The 18,060-nt window shown below is 33.8% G+C and overlaps 1 protein-coding gene across 21 annotated transcripts in view; it reads left to right on the top strand.

The window, feature by feature from the left end:
- The window catches only part of LOC100878152 (protein muscleblind), a 491,425-nt gene that overhangs the window by 271,572 nt on the left and 201,793 nt on the right, over positions 1-18,060 (top strand). The window contains exon 4 of one of the 21 annotated variants that reach the window (XM_076540523.1): positions 14,367-14,420. The exons of the other annotated variants lie outside the window; for them this stretch is intronic. Within the exon in view, the coding sequence (XP_076396638.1) occupies positions 14,367-14,405 (39 nt within the window). The 3' untranslated portion in view covers positions 14,406-14,420. Of the gene's footprint in view, positions 1-14,366; positions 14,421-18,060 lie in introns of those variants that run through there. 21 annotated transcript variants of the gene reach the window in all.

Below are 18,060 nucleotides of genomic sequence, written 5' to 3'. Positions count from 1 at the left end.
AATACGTACATTCACACATAGGTTACATATGTACATACATACGTTCATGCACACCTATGCACGTATAAGCATGCATGCATGCATCCATCCATACTCTCATATAAACGTATATAGATATATCACATATGTATGTACAGACGTACACATATACGTCCATACATACATGCACACATATATGCACACATACGTAATTGCATACATACACATGCATGCATGTATGCATGCATACATACTCCCATTCATACGTATATAATATAACATACATACGTACGTACACACATGTGTTCATACATACATACGTACACACGTGTTCATATACACATATGTACACACATGCGTCCACACATACATGCATACATATATACGTACACACAAGCGTCCATACATACATGCATGTGGTACATACATGCACATATATATGCATACATACAGACATACATACATGCAGACATACATACATGCATGAACACATATGCATACATACAGACATACATACATGCAGACATACATACATGCATGAACACATATGCATACATACATACATACATACATGCATGAACACATATGCATACATATATACATACATACATGCATGAACACATGTCTACATACGTACATACATAATACACATGTATGTATTCATACATAAAAATGTAAATGAATGAAATAACGTAATTAATCATGAAATAACGATCGAACAAAAGCAACGTTCGTGCGGTTAAGTTTAAATGGTGAGTGTGAAGGCGAGTTCCGCTAAATCGTGGCGCATCCTTCGAGTTCGATACGATCGACGAGCCACGATATCGTAGCCGACTAATTACCATCCTTCCGCTAATTGCTCGCATAACGAATCGCATTTTCGAGTGGTAGTTTCTCGGTCGCCAGGCTACGCTGGCGGGTTTAAAACGTTCCAGAGAGTACGGTAACGAAGCGGGAGATCGGAAACGGCCGGAAATTGCACGGTCTAACTCTCGGCTCGAGGATTTATCGTTTATGGAATTAAAGACGCGCCTCTCGTGTCGCTTTTGCCCACCGTCCTTACGATTTAATGCTCATTTAATTCCTTGCTAGATCATTCTATTCACGCCTTCGTCTTTACACGGAAGAGTGTGAACTGCCTTTTATCCTGCGAAAAATACTTAACGGTACTTGATTTTCGCTCTTTCGAGTCTAATCGCTTTGGCGGTCTGACGAGAGGGGGATGAGAAATTTGGATGTGAGAACTTGGAGGTGAGTGGATAAGGTGAATTTTTAGCTTGGTAGGACTCTGTATACGCGGATTTAATGTGAGTGGTTTTGTGAGGACTTGGGAACAGGTGATTTGTCCCTCTTTGATTTGGAAAAAGGGTGTTTGTGAATTTTTTAAGTTTAGAAGTTTGTGAATTTAGTAGAACAGGCAAATGGGGGAATTGGAGAGTTTAATAATTTTAGAAGTGGGGAAATTGGAGAATCTGATCATTTTAGAAATGGGGAAGTTGAGAGTCGTAAAATTTAATAATTTTAAAAACAGAAACTGGAGTAGTGGAGGATTTTATAATTGTAGAAATAGGCAAATTGGGGAATTGGGGAATTTAATAATTTTGGAAGTGGGGAAATTTGAGAATCAGCGAGGGATGGAGAAATTGGGGTAGTAAAGAATTTAATAATTTTAGAAATAAGCAAATTAGGGAATTGGACGATTTGATAATTCTAAAAATGGGGAAGTTGAGAATCGAAGAATTTAATAATTTTAAAAACAGAAATTGGGGTAATGGAGGATTTGATAATTTTAGAAATAGGCAAATTGGGAATTGATGAATTTAATAATTTTACAAGTGGGAAAATTGGAGAATTAGGGAGGGATAGAGAAATTGGGGTCTTGGATAAATTAATAATTTTAGAAATAAGCAAATGGGGATTTGGACGATTTGATAATTCTAAAAATGGGGAAGTTGAGAGTCGAGGAATTTAATAATTTTAAAAACAGAAATTGGGGTAATGGAGGATTTGATAATTTTAGAAATAGGCAAATTGGGGAATTGAGAAATTTAATAATTTTAGAAGTGGGGAAATTGAAGAATCAGAGAGGGATAGAGAAATTGGATTATTGGGAATTTAATAACTTTCGAAATATCCAAATTGGAGAATTGGACGATTTGATAATTCTAAAAATAGGCAAGTTGGAAGTTGAAAAATAAAATTTTAGAAACAGAAATTTGCGAATTGGAGAATTTACTAATCTGAAAAATATGAAATTGGAAAATTATAAAATATGACAATTTTAGAAATACAGAATTCTAAAAATTACATCAATCCTCAGATAAAGAAATTTCGAAGTTTGCATTTAGAAACTTGAGAATTTAGAATTTATAAATTTGCTGTGTACTCTAAAAAATTTGAGAATATCAGAATTTTCAAATATTTGCATTTGTAAATTTGTAAATTTTTAATTTTGTAAATTTGTAAATTTACAAGTTTGCAATTTTGTAATTTTGTAATTTTGTAAATTTTTAATTTTGTAATTTTGTACATTTGTAAATTTGTAAATTTGTAAATTTGTAAATTTACCAATTGCAAGTTTGTAAATTTTAAAAATTGTTCACTTCAATTTTCCTATTTTTTCTATACTATTTATACAACATTATCTCTAACATTTTTAAATCGTCCTTCTATACAACCTCCTAGTACCTCAATCTGTTCCCTTACTAAAGCATACACTCCTCACAACACCATTTGTATAGTATACTCTTCAACTATGTAATGAAAATTTAAATTTCATTACTTGAGACTACATTTACTTACCAAACTAGTACGTGCATACATTGGTAATTGGTATTTCACCGGTTATTCCCTAGTTACAAGTTAACCGATGGTTATCACGTTCTGGAAAATAGTATTTTAAACATTTAGGGAAGTGGTAGTTTGTCTATTTACGAAATTTGGAAATTAGCGGATTATGAAGTTTTCGAATTTCTCACTTTTCAGATTCTTGTATCACCAAATCCTCGAATACTCAAACTTCTAATTTTGAAAATTTTCAAAATTGTTAAACTTCCAAATTCTCAAATCTTCAAATCCTCAAATACTCGTATAACTAATTTTTCTTTTTTTCAAAATTGTCAAACATCCAAATTCTTAAATCATCAAATCCTCAAATATTCAAATTTCTAATTTTTCTAATTTTCGAAATTGTCAAACTTCCAAATTTTCAAATCCTCAAATTCCTAATTTTTCTAATTTTCAAAATTGTCAAACTTTCAAATCCTCAAATCCTCAAATCGTCAAATTCCTAATTTTTCTAATTTTTAAAATTGTCAAACTTCCAAATTCTCAAATCCTCAAACCCTCAAATTCCTAATTTTCCTAATTTTCAAAACTATCAAACTTCCAAATTCTCAAATCCTCAAACCCTCAAACTCCTAATTTTCCTAATTTTCAAAACTATCAAACTTTCAAGTTTGCAAGTTTGAAAGATCTCACATAATCAAAATTATTTATCGAAAGCCTTACCCCAAATCGTACAACCGACGACACGTCTCTATTTCAGCACCCGCGCATTATCACTGCGTGCACTTTCTAAATGATTACTCAGAGATGGTTCGTCAATCCACTAGACCGTAAAAAAAAAATTCACCGTACGAATTCCTGTCACGACTTCGTCGATCGAATGCCGCGGAACGTAAAAAGGGTCGAGTAAATTTCCATTGAAAATGTCGACGCGAAGCGAACCAACCTGTCCACTTGAGTCGCATAATTAAATGGAGTAAACTTGTCCCGTGTTTCGGATTTCTGTGCATTCGTCTCGTTCTTGTCGCGAGATCTGTCCCTTTCCTCCGCTGTTCCCGTTGGACGTCACTTTCAATCGGGCACAGTTAATTGACGTTCACCGCTGAAAGAAATGTATTCGATGCCGGCTAAACGAATTCCATTTTCCCTCGTCTTCCGGTACGGAGCGAACGGTGGGAAAAAGAAAGAAACGGTGAACGAGATGGGGTATCAGTATTTTATTACATCGCCGTACGTTTAAAGAATTCTGCATAGTTATGGTAGAATCGTGTGTTACATATCAAAGTTTTGAGTGTGTTGAGACGTAGGTGTATCTTCAATTTGTGGGAAGAAAATTTGAAAGAATTTGGGAAAATTAGTGTGGAGTTATAAATTTGACAATTTTAAAAGGGAGAATTTGTAAAATAGAAATTTGAAAAATAGAAAAATTAGCAAATTGCAGAATTGAAAATTGGAAAAATTGAATAATTGAATAATGGAATAATTGAATAATTGAAAAATAAAAAATTAAATAATTGAATAATTAAAAAATTGAAAGTTGGACAAATTTAAAAATTTAAAAATGGAAGAATTTACAAATTGACAAATGGGAACATTAAAAGATTAAATATTTGAAAAATTAAAGAATCGAAAAATAGAAAAGTTAGCAAATTGCAAAATTAAAAATTTCAATAATTAGAAAATTGAATAATTGAAGATTTACAGAATTGAGAAATAAGGCAATCTAAAAACTGAAAAATTGAATAATTGAATAACTAAAAAATTGAAAAATGGAAGAATTTACAAATTGACAAATGGGAACATTGAAGGATTAAATATTTGAAAAATTAAAGAATTGAAAAATGGAAAAATTAGCAAATTGCAGAATTGAAAATTTCAATAATTGGAAAATTGAATAATTAAAGATTTGCAGAATTGAGAAATAAAACAGTCTAAAAACTGAAAAATTGAATAATTGAATAACTAAAAAATTGAAAAATGGAAGAATTTACAAATTGACAAATGGGAACATTGAAGGATTAAATATTTGAAAAATTAAAGAATTGAAAAATGGAAAAATTAGCAAATTGCAGAATTGAAAATTTCAATAATTGGAAAATTGAATAATTAAAGATTTGCAGAATTGAGAAATAAAACAGTCTAAAAACTGAAAAATTGAATAATTGAATAACTAAAAAATTGAAAAATGGAAGAATTTACAAATTGACAAATGGGAACATTGAAGGATTAAATATTTGAAAACTTAAAGAATTGAAAAATAGAAAAATTAGCAAATTGCAGAATTGAAAATTTCAATAATTAGAAAATTGAATAATTGAAAATTTGCAGAATTGAGAAATAAAGCAATTTAAAAACTGAAAAATTGAAAAATTGATTGAAGAATGGAAAAAATTAAAAAGTTTCCAAGAAACTGTTTCACAATTTATCAAATATAAAAAAGCATGAGTGTACAAACCCATCAAGTTGTCCATTAAAGAATCCCATTAACCCTCCCGCCATCTTACCTTGTTACTCCCCAAATCGCGATAAAAGAGCCTACAAAAGGGTATCCAAAGCAGCTCATCTAATATTAATTTTTCCGTGTATCGTCTGTACCGCGATTACTCGCCGCTCGAATGAACCTCCGCGTCGTTTTACCAGGCAACAAGCAACGTCGTTGCATAGAAACGCCAAAAACGTGTACAGACAGCGGAGTGGCTCGCAATTAGAGAACAAGAGGATGCTCGTCTGGGTGCGAGAGGGTGCGAAGGAGCCGGCGTAGACAGAACAAGAAACAAAGCTCTCGAAGAGAGAGAAAGTAACATCAGTGGTAGACACAAAGACGCGGAGAAAGAGAGAAAGATATCTGGATGAGGCAAATTCCAAAAGAGATGTGCTTTTAATTATACTAACGCCCGGTATCCGATTAAATGAACAGAGGAGCCAAACTCACGGAAGCGCAGTGCAAATTTAATTATAGGGCAAAATGGTGGGGAGAGACAACGAGAGAGCTGACGTTGGCTGGGTTGCTGTTGCTTGCACGAGAGAGACTGGACGAGGTAGAAATCCAAGTATTTATATGACGGCAGTTTGTTTAGGCCGCTTATTAATGGGATAGAAGAGGGTCGTTGTAATTAAGGGAACCCGGATTCCATCTACTAGCAACCCTTCGAGGATGCGCCTACATCCTTCTTACACCTACATTCTTACCGAACGTTTTTGGATTGAATTTCCTAGGAAACGATGTTCTTAGGTGGCGAATAGAGGTACGTGGTGCGACGGGAACTTTGGAAGTTGAAGTACTGCTTGAAAATATCAATGTTAATTTATAACGATAATGTGATTAATTATGTTACTATGTTAGTATGTTGCTGTGATTATGGTGTTACAATGTTCTAATGATTGAGATGTTACTATGTTGGTACTATGTTGCTATGATTATGGTGTTACCATGTTCTAATGATTGAGATATTACTATGTTAGTATGTTGCTATGATTATGGTGTTACGATGTTCTAATGATTAATTATGTTACTATGTTAGTACTATGTTGCTATGATTATGGTGTTACGATTTTTTAATCATTGAGATGTTACTATGTTGGTACTATGTTGCTATGGTTATGGTGTTACAATGTTCTAACGATTGAGATGTTACTATGTTGGTACTATGTTGCTATGATTATGATGTTCTAACGATTGGGATGTTAGTACCAATTGAAATGTGTATAAAGCTTAAGATTTAAGCCATACTAAGCGTTATGTTTTCCTTTAGCATCAAGTTGCAAGATAGTTTTCCATCTAATTTATTCCCATTTTTGTTCGTGACGATATCACGTAGTTTCGCCATCTTGAAAATTAGAATTTCGATAGGTTCCATCATTGTCTCCCGCGTGATGTGCGACCGCAGCGCCAAAGTAGTGTCGTCACGTGAGAGGCGACATTTTACGACCGATGAGAATTAATAATACCAATCTAAATTAATAATTAGGAAATGTAGTTTCAATTTTACTGTGACAGTTTTAATTGTACTATGTTTTGAACCATAAGTGAATATTTTTAAGTGAAAACTTGTAATATTTATTGATTTTCAAAAGTTCTTATTTTTGCAGTTGTTAAATTATAAAATTTTGAGGTTGTAGACTTGCATGTTATGAATTTGAAAATTTGTAAATACATGAAAAATTTGAAAGTTCCATATATGAGAATTTTTCACATTTTAGAATTGAACCATTACAAATTTTATGAAATCTAAAATTTACAAAGTTTCAAGTTTTAACAATTGATTAATTTTAAAATTCATATTTCTAAAGGACAATAGTCAAACATTTAAAAATATCATATATGAGAAATTTCATATGTGAATTATTCTAAATTTATGATATTTTTTAAAAAATTCTAAAAATTCTAGTGTCAACCATTCTGAATTTGTAATATTCCCAATTCTAAGAGTTTTGAGACGTCTAAAATTTAAACATTATAAACTTGCAAATTTTTGACGTGTAATAGTAATATATATCAGAATATTACATATATGAATTTCAAAAGTCCACAGTGGAACCCTACTAAACCTGTAATATTCCAAATCTCTAAAATTTCAACTCACTAAAATTCCAAATCTTCAAAATTCCAAATTTCCAGAATTCCGACTTTTTAAAACTCCAAATCTCCAAAATTCCAAATCTCTAAAATTCCAAATCTTCAAAATTCCAAATCTCTAAAATTTCAACCCTCTAAAATTTCAAATCTTCAAAATTCCAAATCTCTAAAATTTCAACTCTCTAAAATTCCAAATCTCCAAAGTTCCAAATCTCTAAAATTTTAAATTTCTAGAATTCCAACTCTCTAAAATTCCAAATTTCCCAAATTCCTAATCTTCAAAATTCCAAATCTTCAAAATTCCAAACCTCCAAAATTCCAAATCTTCAAATTTCCAACTCTCTAAAATTCCAAACCTCTAAAATTCCAAACCTCTAAAATTTGATATCTCCAAAATTCTAAATCTTCAAAATTCCAAATCACCAAAAATCAAAGTCTCCAAAATCCCAAACCAAATCTCCAAAACCTTAAACCTTAATCCTCAAACCCCAAATTTCCAAATCCTCACACCTCTAAACCTCCAAAACTCCAACCCTCAAAAATTCCAAATCTCCAAACCTCAAAACTCCCAAAATCCCCTCAAATCTGCAACCCCCAATTCAACCTCCGTCCATCAAATACCCCGAAATCAAACCCCTCCAACCGAACCCAAACCCCTCACTCCCACTTCTCCCCAAACAAACCCGCAACCGCAGGTCACGAAAAGAAGACTACATCTTCCGAAAGTCCAACACAATAATCTCTCTCCGTTGAAACTTAAAAAGTCCATAGTAACGGGTTGCATCGCGAGACAATTATGTCGGCAATCGTGACGCAGCTCACGAACTCCCGCTCCATCTGGCGGAAGGTTTAGAGCAGAAATACGTGACATTCTACTTACGAGCCCCGTACTTTGTCTTTGTCCTCTTTTTTTTTTATCGACGCAAAGTTGTACGGCGAGTTTCGTGAAGAAGTTTCGTGCAGGATTTTCGGCTAGCCAGGTTTTACGTGACACGAGGTGGGTCGTTGTTGAACGATAGCTTCGAACGGCTGGGCGGGGGTGTATCTCAATATTTAATAGCGTCTGGATACGAGTGCTGTCTCGACACTTGTGAAATTGCAAGGCGAGAACGACTGGAAGGTGCATAGGAAGAGTAAATAGACGAGGGAGGAAGGAAATTCGCCGTTGTCTGGGGCTCGAGGCTCGCTAGGCAGTTAAGCAGTCTTGAGAGGATAAAGGAATTAAAGATCAGACGGGGGATTCGATGAAATATTCAGACGGAAACATCGCCTTTCCGCGACCAGTAAATTGCATCTTCCAACGCTTGTCGTACCTTACCGTCGAATAAAGAATATTACCGGCTGTACACGATGTTCATTACGAACTTGTCTTATAATCTTGTTTGCTGATTATAGCCACCTTGATATACGCGTGAGCGGATATAGTCGATCACGCTTTTCTTTCTTCTTTTATTAATATTTCATCGCTTACGGTTCTTAAAATACCTTCAGTTATTACTGGTAAAAAGGGTAAAATGACTTTTCCTTTACAATCTTTAAACGGGTCGTAACTGTACACTTATAGGTTAATTTGAGTATTCAATGGATTATATCCCAAAATAATAGGTTTACGTCAAAAATGCATATAACCTTTTCTGTAGAGCTTTCCAAGACCTTTATTTTTTGTTTAAAAAATATTTTTCTAAAATTAGTATTTTCGGATATACACAATAAAAACCGTGTTAAAATTTGAAAGGTGAAGTATGGGTGGTCCGAAACAGTACACTTATAATGAGTTGAGTAGTTAATGTACTGTAAGCTAAAATAATAGGTTTACGTCAAAAATGCATATAACCTTTTCTGCAGAGATTTTCAAGAGCTTTCTTTTTTGTTTAAAACATTTTTTTCTAAAATTAATATTTTCGGAGATATACAATAAAAGACGCGTTAAAGTTTGAAAGGGTGTACAAGGCCTCGTCTGAACTTTATCCAAATTTGAAAATTTACAATCTAAAAATAAGGATGATCAAAAAATTTGTGACTCGTAGAAAAATGTTAAAAGTTTAAAAATGTCTGAGAGTATCGAGAAAGCAGGAAGAAAGGATCGCGTCCAGTTATGTACGATTTCAGCTGGGATACAATTTTTATTTATTTACACAAGGCACCCTGAACCCCCGATACAGGATCGCAAGAGCCGGTTGGTTTATATTTTATTCATCCCTTATTGAATTCGAGCTCAATCTCACGAAAGTGTCTCTACCGTGGCCTTCGGTCCTACCTATTCTCTCTTTGCTCCGTCTGCTGTTTCTTTGATCGTTATCCTCCCTTCCTTTTCTGTCTCTCTGACTTCTTCCTAGACAGATATTCCAATCTTCCTATATTTCCACCCCTTCCTCCTTCGCCGGCATTCACCATTCCCTCTGACGCTCTCTTTGAATCTGTGCACGACATCTCCCGTTTTCTCGTTGACCACACTACAAAATCGAACACCTGCTTATCTATTAACCGGAGGAATTGTGTATCGACGTTCCTCCATTTTCCAATTAATATTGCTGGCAGATGGCGTTTCTTCGTCCCTGATTCTTACATTCTCAACTTTATCAAACTTTTATTATTTTAGAGATGTTTTGATTTTTGAGAAATTTTTTAATTCTTGGTTTTGTCACATTTTTAGATTCTTGGTTTTGTTTAATTTTTAAATTCTTGTTTTTGTGCGAAATTTTCAAATTTCTTTGGTTTTCTTAATTTTAATATAAAATTGAAACTACCCCTTCCACGTGTTCTTCAAATTACATTAATTTCACAAATTCCTAATTTTGTACTACATAATTTATCCAAACACTGTTCATTAATTTTAATGTATTATTAATGTACTTCATATCTAGCCCCTAAATTTAGAATCTCTCAAGTATACATAACGATTGACGCCCCCAATAAAATTACCATTACAAATCCATCTTATTACGAAGTTCCGAAGTTGGTCCGACAAACAGCGAGCGTATTAACGCTAAACTTTTCGAAGAAGTCGTACAGCAGAACAGAACCAAAATGGGGGAAGAGTGGTCACATACACTCGTTCGTGTGGTACACGTAGGAGAAATCAATTTATCGAAATGCCGAAGTACAGTATTTCCGTATTAAATGTTGGCGAAACGTACACAGACAGGTAAAGTTTGCGAGTCGGTTAGATATTAGGATGAGGGGGGTAGGCAAGGGGCGAAAGAAGAGGAGGCAGACGGCAAGCAATATTTCGCGTTCATAGCGTTGCTAAGCCGCAACTAACCGCCTTGTTAGGAAGTTACTCCTCCTCTCGACTTCCTCCATCCTCTTCCTCTTCCGGTTTCTGCTCTCATCCCTGCGACTTTCTCTCTCTTGTCTACTCGCCTCTCTTTCTTCCATTCTTACGTACCATTTACGTTCATTCTTTTATATGTATATTCGCAGTTTTGTATCTTCCTCCTCCGCGAAATTGCTGGCTTCTTCGAGACAGAATTTTTTATGTGTGTACAGAAACTGCACGCTTCGCATATTTCGACGACCTTGAGGCATTTTGTGGGGATATTTCCAATACATTTTTTGGTATATGTAAAATCTTTGGTTGGAGATCGCAGGTTTTGCATTCACAGGTTTATTGTCGGTCTGATAATTATTTATGATGGAATGTTATGTTCACTGATTTTGATGAGTTTGAAATATTTTGTCAATGACATCATTCTTAATAATTTTTCTTTCTTTATATAAATGTTATTTGTCTTCAGTTTAAAAGATATTCGCAAAAATATTTTCAGTCTAATAATTTTTTATAGTGGAACGCAAACTTCACCAATTTTTATGACCTTGAAATATTTTGTCAAGGACATCGTTCTTAATAATTTTTCTCTCTATATATAATTGCTGTTTGTTTTCAGTTTAAAAGATATTCGCAAAAATATTTTCAGTCTAGTAATTATTTATAGCGGAACGCAAACTTCACCAATTGTTATGACCTTGAAATATTTTGTCAAAGACATCATTCTTAATAATTTTTCTCTGTATATATAATAGCCGTTTGGCTTTAGTTTGAAAGATATTCGTAAAAATATTTTTAGTCTAGTAATTATTTACGGAAGAGTGCACAGCTCATTGGTTTCAATAACCTTGAAATATGTTGTCAAGGTCAACGCACTGAATAACTTTGCTGATGTGTATAATTATCTTTCCATCTTAGTTTCTGAGATATACATAAAAAAGTTCGATTAAATTTACTGTATGTATGGTGTATTTTATCTTATTGCTATTTATTAATTATTTTATTTTAATATTTTATATCAACTATACCAGTCGTTTGTTCTTTTTTTAATATACGTAATAATATACTAGTATAATTTATTTGAGGTATTCGAATAGATAAGAGGTGTTGTAAAAGTAAGAAGAATAGGTTATAGGATTGGTGTAGTGCGTAGTGTCACTGCTTATTAATGGGAAGGTCCTGGGATCGAATCCTTTGACGAGTGAAAAATTTCCTGTTTTCGTAAATCTTAAAAAAATCCAAGTATTTTTTAAGATACACAAGGTTTCCAAAATTTCGGATTTTTCAGTATTCGAAAGCCTCAGGAAATTGAATAATTAAAAATTCTCCAAATTTGGAAAATTCCAAATGCGTTCGGCCAAAAATTCCGAAATCTTCATATTCCAAAATCCCTAAATAAAAAATTCCAAAGTTCCCAGAAATCTGTAAAATTTGAAATTCGAAAATCCTAAGCACCGAAGTTCCCAAAATTTGAAAAATACTAAATCTAAAATTTCCAAAATCGCCAGAAATATTGAAAAATCAGAAATTCTAAAATCTCAAAAATCTTTAAGTATCGAAGTCCCCCAAAATTTGAGAAGCTCTAAATCCAAAATTGCCAGAAATCTAAAAAATTTGAAACTCCGAAGTCAAATCACGAAAAATTCCAATAACACTCGCTCCCGAAGCAATATCCGAATTTCTCCAATGGCAGTAATCGAAAATTTCAAATTCTCTCCACCGGAAGAGCGAAAAACCTACCGAACCGTTTCTGAAACGGTCTGTATAATTGATACGTTACGTGGCACGAATACGGTACGTTGATTTCATAACGAGATTACATCGCAATGAAAGTTACCGTGTCTAATATCGTTTCACATCAGACGCGGCTTGAAATGTCACGGGTTAAAGAAGGAAGCTAAGGAGCCTGTGGCAAATGCAATACTCGCGTGGTTAACGGAACTACAAAGAGACCATGTATGTGTATCGATTTTGAAAGGATATACACAAGATGGAAAGTCTTGAACAACACGATTATTTCGAAGGTGTTGTTAAGTTGCTTGTTGTTTCGTCAAAGATCAATGTGTTTTGATCTTGATACATGGCTTATCCGTGACGTTATTAAATACGTGACCTTTCGCGCCTGCCCTTTATATACTACGGTTATATATTACGCTGCAATTCTTCTCCATTTTACTCGTTCAAGGTAATAAGTTATTTCGTACACGTGATTTTTGACCATACCTTTACGTATCTACGGATATTTCGATGACATACTATTGTCCTTATGTTAGGTTGTAGTTCGATATATTGTATCTGATCATATGTGATGATGTGTGATATATCATATGTGATGTTATTATATTAAATCGTATGTGATGATATGTGTTATGTCCTGTGTGATTTTATTATATCAAATCATACGTTATGATATGTGTTATATCATGTGTGATTTTATTATATCAGATCATATGTGATGATATGTGGTGTCATATGTGATGTTATTATATCAGGTCACATGTGATAATATGTGATATAACGTATGTTGTATTATTATATCAAATGATATGTGATGATATGTGCTATATCATGTATGATTTTATTATACAGGTCATATGTGATGTATCATATGTGATGTTATTGTATCAGGTCACATGGGGTAATATGTGATATATCATATGTGATGTATTATGTCAAATCAAACGGAATATATCACATATATCTTATATCATGTGTATATCATGTGTACCATATGCATTATACATCACATGTATCACATATCACATATGTTACATATGTTACATATATCGTGTATTATATATGTGACACATATTACATATATCATATATCACATATGTTACATGCATTATATATATCAAATATCACATACCTATATCATGTGTTACATACATCACACATCACACATATCATATATCATATATATCATGCATACCATATATATCACATATGTCATACATGACATATGACAAATATTACAATTCATTTGAAATTTTTGATCGATTAAAAATATTTTGTTACTACAACGTCATGTGTCTATTTATTAAATAGTGAAGTTTATTGAGAATTTTGGAGCTGCGTATTTATAATAAATTTTATATATTTTTCGCGCAGTAAATGTAACTGTTTCCCTGTTACCGAGTGTATGTTGGGAATTTGTAGAACTAGAAACTAGTTGAAACAAGCGTGCTACGAACTAGCATCCACGTTGTTCGAAAATAAAACGTTTTACAGTACACTACAACGAACAACTCTCGTAACTTGGCTCACCAGTTTTAATCACTCGTACGAAATTAACTTGGAGAGCAAGGCACTTGTTAACTTTTCTCGACTCCGTTGAAGAGCACGGTACGTAATAATCAGAATTAGAAATTTAAAAAAAAAATTGCGTTGCGTGGCCAACGCGTGTTGCAGAGGCGAAACTTCCGCATTTGGGCTGCTAGCAAATTAGGTTTCCGAGGACTTGGGAATTTTGGAGATTGTTCATTTGAGAATGTGGTTTGGTAATAAAGTTTAGGCATTTTTAGAATTGCAGTTTGGGGATTTGAACATTTGTTATTTTACGAATTCGTAAATTTTCATATTTGAAAATTACTAATTTCAGAACGTTGTTCAGAAATAATAAAAAATACGAAGAATTAAAAGTTATGTTGGCAAATATTTAAGAAAAAGCGTAGATAAAATAATTGAGATGATTTGCAGAAAGCTTAATGCACGAGTAATCAGTAATTAACATTGAGTGATCCTTTTATGTTTCAGGTACGTAATTGGAACGAATTTCTTGTGTCTTCTCATTAACCAATTCACCGACGAGTAAGTAGAACTAATTAATCAATGAACATGCATTGACTATATCTTCAATATAAGCCACACTTAACGAACGCGCATTATCTTATATAATCATTAAGAGTTACGAAGATTGATAGCCGAGTTGAGAGAGCCATAGAATTTATTTATTTACCCGGAATAAAAATCACGGTAGGACTTTATTATTATAACAGCAATTTACGATTAAATTCTGTTAATATGAAATTTAGTCCTCTGGGTTGATTATAATCACCTGACATCTCTGAAACATGCTTCCCATCAGAGTGACGGCATATTCTCGAGGTAAAGACCTTCCCGACGACCTTATTTCTCGAATAAGCTGCTTCACTTTGCACGTTTTACTACATTTTACTAAATTTCGTCTTCTTATACAGTTCAGAGCTCGGTTATAGCTCTATTCGGGGAAAAATTATTAAAAAAGTTATAGAGGAAGTAAATTACAAATTTTTTTCATAAATTTAAAGTAGGTTTCATATATCGCAGTCTTTGTGTAGTTTAATATTTTACAAGATTTTGGATAGTGAAATATTAGGCGTAACGGTGAACAGTGATTTATGTTATGGGGTGATAGAGTGGACTCTTGTTATATTGCCATATATTGTATGGTTGTATATTATATAGCCACGCGATAAATCGTTACTCTTTTGGTTACATGATAGATAATCTCGCGTTTTATCATCATATTTATAAAATAAATCACTACTTTCTCGATTATAATATAATAAATATCCTCGCGTTATATTGCCACATATTGAATTACCATTTATAACATAGTCTACGCATTATATTATCGTTCGTTAAATCACTACTTGCTCGATTATTGCATAATAAATATCCTCGCATTATATTGCCGTATGTTGAATTACCGTTTATAAAATAGTCCATGCTTTATATTACCACGCGTTAAGTCACTACTTGCTCGATTATAATATAATAACTATCCTCGCGTTATATCGCCGTATGTTGAATCACCATTTTTAAGACAACCACGCGTTATATCGCGATACGTTAAATGATTATTTCTTTGATTACAAGAAAATAAATAACCTCGCGTTATATCGACATTTTTTGGATTATCATTTATAGGATAATCACGTGTTATAACACCTCTCATTAAATTGCATCGCTTATTACTTATTACGCAGATTAGGTTAGATTATTACACATATCGCATATTTTCTGGAAATATGCAATAAAACGAGAGAATTGTTACTAATTGACAATATGCAGTATAATAAAAGAAAGTATAATAAATTAAAAACATATAATATAACATGAGACAGTATGTCGTACACTAATTGAAAATATGCAATATAACAAATGAAAGTATATTGTATATTAATTGGGAATATGAAATATAGGAGATGAAAGAGTATTATACACTAACCGAGGAAAATGCAATTTAATAGAAGAATGTGCCGTGTACTAACTGAAACTATGCAATATAACAAAAAGTATACAATACAACAAAAGAAAATAGTACAATGTACTACTGCAAGACAATGTACCATATATTAACTAAAAATATGCAATTTAACAAAAGACAGTGTACCCTGTACTAACTGGAAATATGCAATATAAACGAAAATATACTAACTGAAGTATGCAATATAACACAAGATAATATCACGAACCAAAAGAAGAGGGAGAGCAACGTTATTGCATTTGTTCATCAAATGTAAATTGATATTCGCGGGCACCAACCCTATCTTCCCTAAACACATAACAAACATGGCGAGCGATTAAATTCAATTACAGAAATATCTATTCACGGTTACACCGTACTGTACGCGATGCAAAGGTCGCGTGCAACGAAGCTCGTAGACACGACGTCACCACGTATTTCTAAATTTGCATCCACCAGTCGACAAGACATGCAACCAACCCCTTAGGGGGTTGAATTCGCCGGCCCTAACCCCGCACGATAAACTAATCGACACAGAACATTTTTCCACGCGATTCAACCGACCTCCTTACTAACGACGCATACTTTACAGACTGACTACACTTTTTTTACTCTCTTTAACCCTGTTACGGCGCCATCTTTTTATTCCCCAGCGACGGCTCATTAACCGAGGACAGTTCATGTCTAGTTTCATACTTTTTACGTTTCTATAATTTATTAACGTCTCTTCAAATATTCATAGAGATACCACAGAGAACTATTTATTTAGGAATTTAGGAGTTCAAGTATATGTTTAGAGTCTAGAAATGTCTGATACTAAAATACTATAAAACGTCTCTATTCTATAGTAATTTCAATAAACATCAAACATTTGTATCTAAAAATTAGGTTTAGTCCTCTGAGAAGTATCAGTAAGAGATCATGTAGACGTAACTTGTTGATCAGCAACGTAGCTCTAATTATAGCTCGGTCAAACGAAATTTAATAGTCAAACCGAGGCTCTCTAGCCTCTTTTCACGCGAGCGGTAAACAAAAGAACGCCTATACCGTCGTTGTACACGCCTTTGGCAAGCAAAACTTGCTCTTTCCCCGGGTATATTACTATGGACGCATTCATAATTCATCCCCGGCGCTGGGTTAGGTTAGGTTACTATAGGCCCTCGTTACGGTCTGTTACACCGGCGAAAAAAAACAACGTGTGTGCCCTCGCCGGTGAACCATAGTACGATTGTTAATCGTTGGCATACAAAGGAGTGGTCACCGGTGATGTCAGACGGTGAACAATGACGATTGGTTATCTACCTTGCTGCAACGAAGTGCCTCCATATTGTCTGCTCCTATACAATTCAGTGTGACGCACTGCGCAACAAAATGCTGCCACTTTGTTACACACTTTTAACTCATGATTGATTTATTACTTGGTAATATGTAACAGATCTTTATCTGATTGTACGTATTTCTACCTTGTAATCTTTACAACTTTTCCTCATTTTTTCACTTTCTTATGTAAACTGATTTACTAACACAAATGAAGAGTCCAAGCAAGACTGTAAATGTTTCATTTGAAAACGCTATATTATAGAATTAAAGCTGATGGGAAAATAGAACAGCAAAATAATATTTGAGAAAGAATTTGCAAAAGTGGCAATATAACGAGGTAGTCAAAGCAGTCGTGTGAAGAACCGAAATAGTGTATTAAAACATCTCGAGAAAGAATGCAAATGGAGGAGCTGTTCTTGACAAACGTGGCCGATACGCGGAAAAAGACGCGGCCATGAAACGGTTGTATCCATATAAAATAATGGCGGTGCATGGGGAACGTTAACCCCGGACATTGGCGTCGACCAATGTCGTAAACAGATATTGATATTGGTGTGTCATATTTGCAAGTGGGAACGGTGAGAGAGGGGGCAGAGAGAAAGACATTTCCTCGGTTTTCCATGCCGAGTGAACCGCAATATACACGAGAGGACATTCGTGGAACACTTTATCACTAACAGACGATCACCATTTACTGGCACCAGTACGTAAAGAATGTATTAAAATAACCGACCGCAATTCAGGCTGAGTGAAACACGATATTGAGCCTAAACACGTTATGTTCAATTTCTTTTTGTTTCTTATAATTTTTAGGTTTGGATTTAGGTGGTGCTGGGGTTTGGATGGGGTAGGGATTTGGGTTATGTAGGAATTTGGGATATGTTGGGATTTGAGTTATGT

The sequence above is a fragment of the Megachile rotundata genome, chromosome 15, assembly GCF_050947335.1.
Source record: "Megachile rotundata isolate GNS110a chromosome 15, iyMegRotu1, whole genome shotgun sequence".
NCBI classification, from domain to species: Eukaryota; Metazoa; Arthropoda; class Insecta; order Hymenoptera; family Megachilidae; genus Megachile; species Megachile rotundata.
The sequence above is the reverse complement of the archived record's forward strand: the minus strand, read 5'-3'. Positions and strand labels throughout refer to the sequence as shown.